At 52.5% G+C, this 5,591-nt stretch overlaps 1 protein-coding gene across 1 annotated transcript in view; it reads right to left on the bottom strand.

Annotated features, from left to right (window-relative positions):
- Ehd1 (EH domain containing 1) overlaps positions 1 to 4,256 on the bottom strand; it is a 24,653-nt gene extending 20,397 nt beyond the window's left edge. The window contains exon 1 of the mRNA XM_031389415.1: positions 3,548 to 4,256. Coding sequence (XP_031245275.1) covers positions 3,548 to 3,951 — 404 coding nt within the window. The 5' untranslated portion in view covers positions 3,952 to 4,256. The remainder of the gene's footprint in view (positions 1 to 3,547) is intronic.
- Positions 4,257 to 5,591: the final 1,335 nt, after the last annotated feature.

The raw sequence follows: 5,591 nt of genomic DNA, 5'->3' as shown, positions 1-5,591 counted from the left end.
AGTGAGTTCCAGGACAGCCAGGGCTATACAGAGAAACCCTGTCTCAAAAAAACAAATAAACAAACAAACAAAAAAAACCTAACCATCTGGCTAAACTTCCACACACTAAAAGAAGAGTGGTCTCTTGCTGTATGTGTTCTTTTGTTTTGTTTTGTTTTATTTAGGCCTTTTTATTTTAATAAATAACTTCAGTTAATAGCACTGTCAAAATTAAAAGCATTTAAAATAAGATTGTGACTAGTTTGAGACAGAGCAAGCACAGTAGGGAAGGCACGTGCAGAAGGTGCACAGTGGTTGAATTGCTGCTGAGGGGCCCTGCTCGGGCCCTGTAGTCCTGCAAGCAGCAGGACAGCTTACAGTATTTGTGAAAAAGGTAAATGTACAGCCAAGGAAAAGAAAAGGTAATGATAAAAAAAGTCTTACCCCCAAATTGCAAACAGACACATTAAAGGATTAGAGAAGGTGATAAGCTCAACCCAAAAGGTCCCCACTCAGCAATGCTACTAAAATTATGGCCTTTATGTGAATAGTGCTAAGTCAGGGACTTTTTAGCACAGAAGTTCTCAGTACTTTTATCCAAGGTTAGATTTATAAAGAAAAGGCGTTGGAGATGGAGAACGACCTCAAGTGTCCTCCTCTACCTTACTAAGACAGAACCTCCCAGACTCAGCTAGGCTGACTGGCTAGTCGGCCCCAGGATGTTCCTTGGTCTCTTCTACTTGCTACCCTACTCCAACCCTTGTGCTGGGATTACAGTGTTTACAATGTTTACAAGGGTGCTGGAGCTCTCAACTCAGGTCACCACCTTACCACTGAGCGTGCCCACAGCCCCTGCTGTTGGGGCCAGTTGCTTGAAGCTGCAATGGGCCACCAGTAGTCAGCAGTGTGGAAGGAGTACAGACACATCATTCTTTCAAAGTCAACACCAGTCTGGGAAGAGGAAGCCACAATAGAGGGCTATTGGTGAGCCCTGGGTGAGGGCTGAGCTGCATACCTGAGTTCCATGTCGAGCTAAGAGTTTAGCAGAGCAGCTCAGAGCAGCTATCAGCTTGTAAAGGGAGGGGTTCTCTACTAGACAGAGAAAGGGCTCCTTTAAAAACCTCTCTGAGCAAAGAAAATACAGACCTATGGTCTGCCAGATATAGGCTTAAAACTGGGCTTCCAACAGTGGGGAGCAAGTAAATGAGTGTCTCCTGTGGCTCCACACCTCCAAATTATGATGGTAAGTCTCCCCACAGGCTGAGGACAGCAGGCCAATGTAAAAAGCACTGTGTCCAAGTGTAGCAGACCCCAGTGCTGTAAGTCACTGCATACCAGACCTCAATTCCCCTTGCCTGGGAAAAAATTACTGGAGAGAGAGTGACAGAAAAACCAGAGTGGAAGTGGAGCTGGTTCTGAGAAGTAAGAGACATAAACAAGTCCCATAAAGGAGATCTGCAGGTCCATGAGAACCCACTACTCCACAAGGCCCAGTAAGTGGACAGCAAGAAAGGCAGGAGGCTATAAAGGTGCCTCCCTAGCAACAGGGATGGGGACTTCAGTCCTGAGGACTAGTGGGTGGGTCCAGTTATGCAAGCAGGGGCGTTCACAAACCCCTTTTCGGACTGCTTTATGCCTGTCTCCATTTGTTCCTCCCACTATCTCTGAGCAGCCCTGGGGAGGGGGGCACTAATAAATCAAATTCATGACTCAATGGGTCCCTTTAAGAGTGCCAGGAAAAGCTGGATCAGCCAGAGAAAAGCCCCCTTTGTTGGCCCTCCCTGGCCAGAGGCACATCCTGACACAGCTCCGGTCTTGGACTTCACCAGCATTAAGAGACCCTCTGGAATTGGTGGTGGCAAGAAGGAAGTGGAAGTATAGTTCTTGGCGCCCTGGACCCCAGGCTAGAGCTCCTGAGTTGTTCCTTTTGGGAGGACAGAAGTAGTAGTGAGTGTACAGAGCACAGCCACAACCTTGACAGTTCAGCAGGGCTTGGGACTCATGGGTTACTGAGCTGGGGGCTGCTGGGATGGTGCATGAGATCCTTCTAGCTCTTTAAGCTCACCATTTCCACAGGTGGGAATCTGAGAAGGTGCCAAGTTCCTCATTTCAAAAGAGGTCTGCCTTCACAGTGAGGCGAAGACATAGGAGGACAGCAGCAGTTGGAGCAGCAAGTCTCCCTGTCCCTCCTGAAGCAGAGACCTAAAGCATGAATGAACTCCTTAACCCAGCAGCCAAACTTCTCACAAGACCAATGGCTCCCACCAACTGCAGTCTGAGCCAATGGCCTACCTACAGGGGCAGCAAAGTTCAAACAAACATCCTCAGGCAAAGGGGACTAGAGCACTGTACACAACCCAGGCTGGTCAAGCAAACACCACCATCATAAAACAAGGCAGGCTGAAGCTACCTAGAAGGGACAAAAAGACATTAAAGATCAGCTCCCTGACAGGAGGCAGGCCTGCAGCAAGCTTGCTCTAGAACAAGCTGGCCTGCCCTGTAAGACTGGACAGTGTCTGCAGAGGAATGTCCTCATACAGGGCGGAGACCTGGAAAGCAGGATTCAGATTCTTTCCAAAGCTGTTCCCCTAGGCTGAATGCAAAAGTCGAAAGGCATGTAGAGTCACTCCTTGAAAGAGGGAGCAGAGAGGGCAGGGTCTGTGAGTCCTGTCGTACCTCCTGTGGGAGGAGTCTGGGATGCCCCAATGCCCTGAAAGAAGTGATCCTGGGTGTTAAAGCTCCTCAGGCAGGCCACAGTGATTCATTCATAGCATCCTGCAGGGCTGATTCTAACTTACCTCACCCCTTAAACTGAGACTCCAGGAGGTACATATCACATCTGTAGTAGATACCGGTCTGATCATTTCAGGAGTCACAGTGTTACCACCCCCTGAAGTCTCAAGGCAACACTGACTTAAGCTTTTTTTGTTTTGTTTTGTTGTTTGAGACAGGGTTGTCTCATGGACTCCTGGCTGGCTTGGAATTCACTTAAGTGCTGCTTTTAGGAGGGGTGTTGAGACTCCTTCATCCCCTGACTTCAAAGGGGGCTGCCCCCAAATCAGCAAACCAAAGCATGTCCTCCTTGCCCTCACTACACAAAACCACTGGTCCCTGGAGATGTGAAGCAGAGAGGGCCACGCCAGCAAAAGGAACATTTAAGTCTCGGGTTTTCCCACAACACTTAAAAAACAGACCCCAGTGGAGGAGGGAGGTTGATGAGAATGAGTTGGATGCTTCAGAATGAGGAACAAGAAAGGGAGGACAGCAGTGGTTCATCTTCTCACAGCAGGCCCCCACGCTCTGTGGGAAGTAGGTCTGAGATCTGCGGGAGGATTTGAGAGTTAAATTGAAAAGATGGAAGGTTCTGGGAATGACAGAAGCCAGAGAAGTGGACGATGCCTATTTCCTAACTATTCTCGGGTAGTTAGTGGGGCGCAGCAAGGCCAGTGTCCCTGGGAGTGGTCGCCCAGGGTCTGGCGGGGGCTGTCGGAGACAAAGGCCGGCTGGGGTCAATGGCTCCGGAGGCCTTTGGTGGCGGTCCTCGCGCTGGGGGACAAGGGGTGAGTACCTGTTGAGGAAGGCGTTGCCGAAGGCGTTGAGCTTGCGGAAGGGGCGCCGCGGGTCCACGACGAGCGCGTTGCCGGGCACCACGCCCTCAGTGGGGCCATGCATGACCGCGATGAAGGAGTCGGTGGTGGGCTCCGGCCCGATGCGCATCCCTGGGAAGTCCTGCTCGATCAGGTGGCGGATGAAGGTGGTCTTGCCGGTGCTGTACTGGCCGACCAGGAGCACCATGGGCTTGTTGTCGAAGTCAGCGTCCTCCAGCGCGGGCGAGTGGAACTCGTGGAAGCGATAGTGCTCCTCCAGCGGCAGCAGCTTCTGCGCGTACAACTGCCGCAGCCCCTGGGCCACCGTCTGGAAGAGCTCCGGCTCCTTCTTGCGGCGGGCATCCTTGCTCACCCAGCTGAACATGCTGCCGGAGACAGAGCGGGCTGCTACAGGACAGAGCGGCGGCTGAGCGGGACTGGGGCGCGCGGCCGAGGAGGGGCCAGCCGGCCGGCGGAGGGCACAGGGGCAGGGGGCGGGGCGCGGCCCGCACCGCGCACGCGCAGGCTCGAGGACCGGCGCACGGACCACGAGAGCGCCCTCTACCGAGGGTCGCGCCAACCTCGCCGAGCGGCCCCTTTAGAAGCCGGAGCCCGGCATTCCCGCACGCAGGCCACCGCCTCCGGGGAGGCGAGGGAAGGGCCCTCCAGGCCCCGCCCCACTCGCGTGCCACGTCCTCCCCTGCTTCCCATTGGCTGATTTCAAATATCGCGAGTCCGTGGCTGCGGTGTCTTGGCAACCGCACCTGTTTTGCTCCGCCCCTCGAGGGGTGGCTCGCGAAAGCGCTGCGGTCGCCGGTGCCCGGGTCTGGCGTCGAGGTGTACTAAGCCTGAACACCTTCTAGCGCCTGTCCCCAACTGCAGTGTTTCCACTGGCTAGGAACTCCCCAAAGAATCGGGAGCCTCACTCTTTGGTCTTTTAGCGACTCTGGAAAGGGACAGGACAGCAGGAATAGGGAAAGCCGAGAGAGTTTAAGCTTTCCTCCACCGGGAAGAGGAAGATCGGTAAGGAAGGAGGAGTGCACTGGGACTCCACTCAGGCTGATGGGAGAGGGACACAGCAATGGACACTGTTGACGTGACCTAGCAGCGAGTTCTCGCCGAAGCGGTGACAGCTGCTGAATGGGGTAAAAGAAGTTACAGCTTTCTGGCTAGATGAGTTTGGAGGAAGTGAAATCGGAAATTCCCTTTGTAAGGAAGAGGGGAAGTGTTGAGCAACAATGAAATGTTGTGGGAACTTAGGGGAAATTAAAAGCCCCAAAATTTCCGCTTTCCTGTCGGGGACACCACCAGTACCATCTCTTGTTCCGTTCTGAGTCCCAGCCTCCCTCGAATTGGTAGCTATGCCCCCCACCTCGTCCCCTGCCATCGTCCCTGGCCACACCTAAGCCCCCTTGGCTGTGTCTACTGGTGACAATTTTTAGTGGGTGATGTCAGAGATTTGGGGACTATGATTGTTAGGTAACTAGTATCAGGTCACCAAAGTGGCAGAAGGATCCTAAGGGCCATTGGAGAAGTCTAAAAGGCACACGAGTTGTGGTCTCAGCTGTTTGGAAAGGTTGGAAGGTCACTTGAACCCACCAATATGAGGCCAGCCTGGGCAACAGACTCTCTTAAAAAAAAAAAAAAAAGATAAAATATTTATCGATGAGGCTAAACTCATAACTTAGTAGTAGAGCACCTGCCTAGCTTGCACAAGCCAATAGGGTCCATTCCCAATTCCACTAGAACCAACCAAAAGTCTTGGGAACTTGAAAGCCTTGGATCCAACTTGATAGCTTTGAGAGATTTGGAATCGTATGAGCTAGACACCTATGTGGGGGAAGAAATTAGTCTGGGAGGAGAAAACAGTGGAATCTCATTGGAAGATAGAGCTTTGTGTATATTGAAGGATCTCAGTCAGGCCGGATCTAGAGAAGGCAAGGTGGGGAGGTTTGGTCATGCACTTCAGAGATCATTGCCAAAGAGGAGCAAATTCCAACCCGCTTGCAGGCTCTGGGCCATGAC

This window comes from Mastomys coucha, unplaced genomic scaffold (assembly GCF_008632895.1).
Source record: "Mastomys coucha isolate ucsf_1 unplaced genomic scaffold, UCSF_Mcou_1 pScaffold21, whole genome shotgun sequence".
NCBI classification, from domain to species: Eukaryota; Metazoa; Chordata; class Mammalia; order Rodentia; family Muridae; genus Mastomys; species Mastomys coucha.
This window is presented reverse-complemented; position numbering and strand designations above follow the sequence as displayed.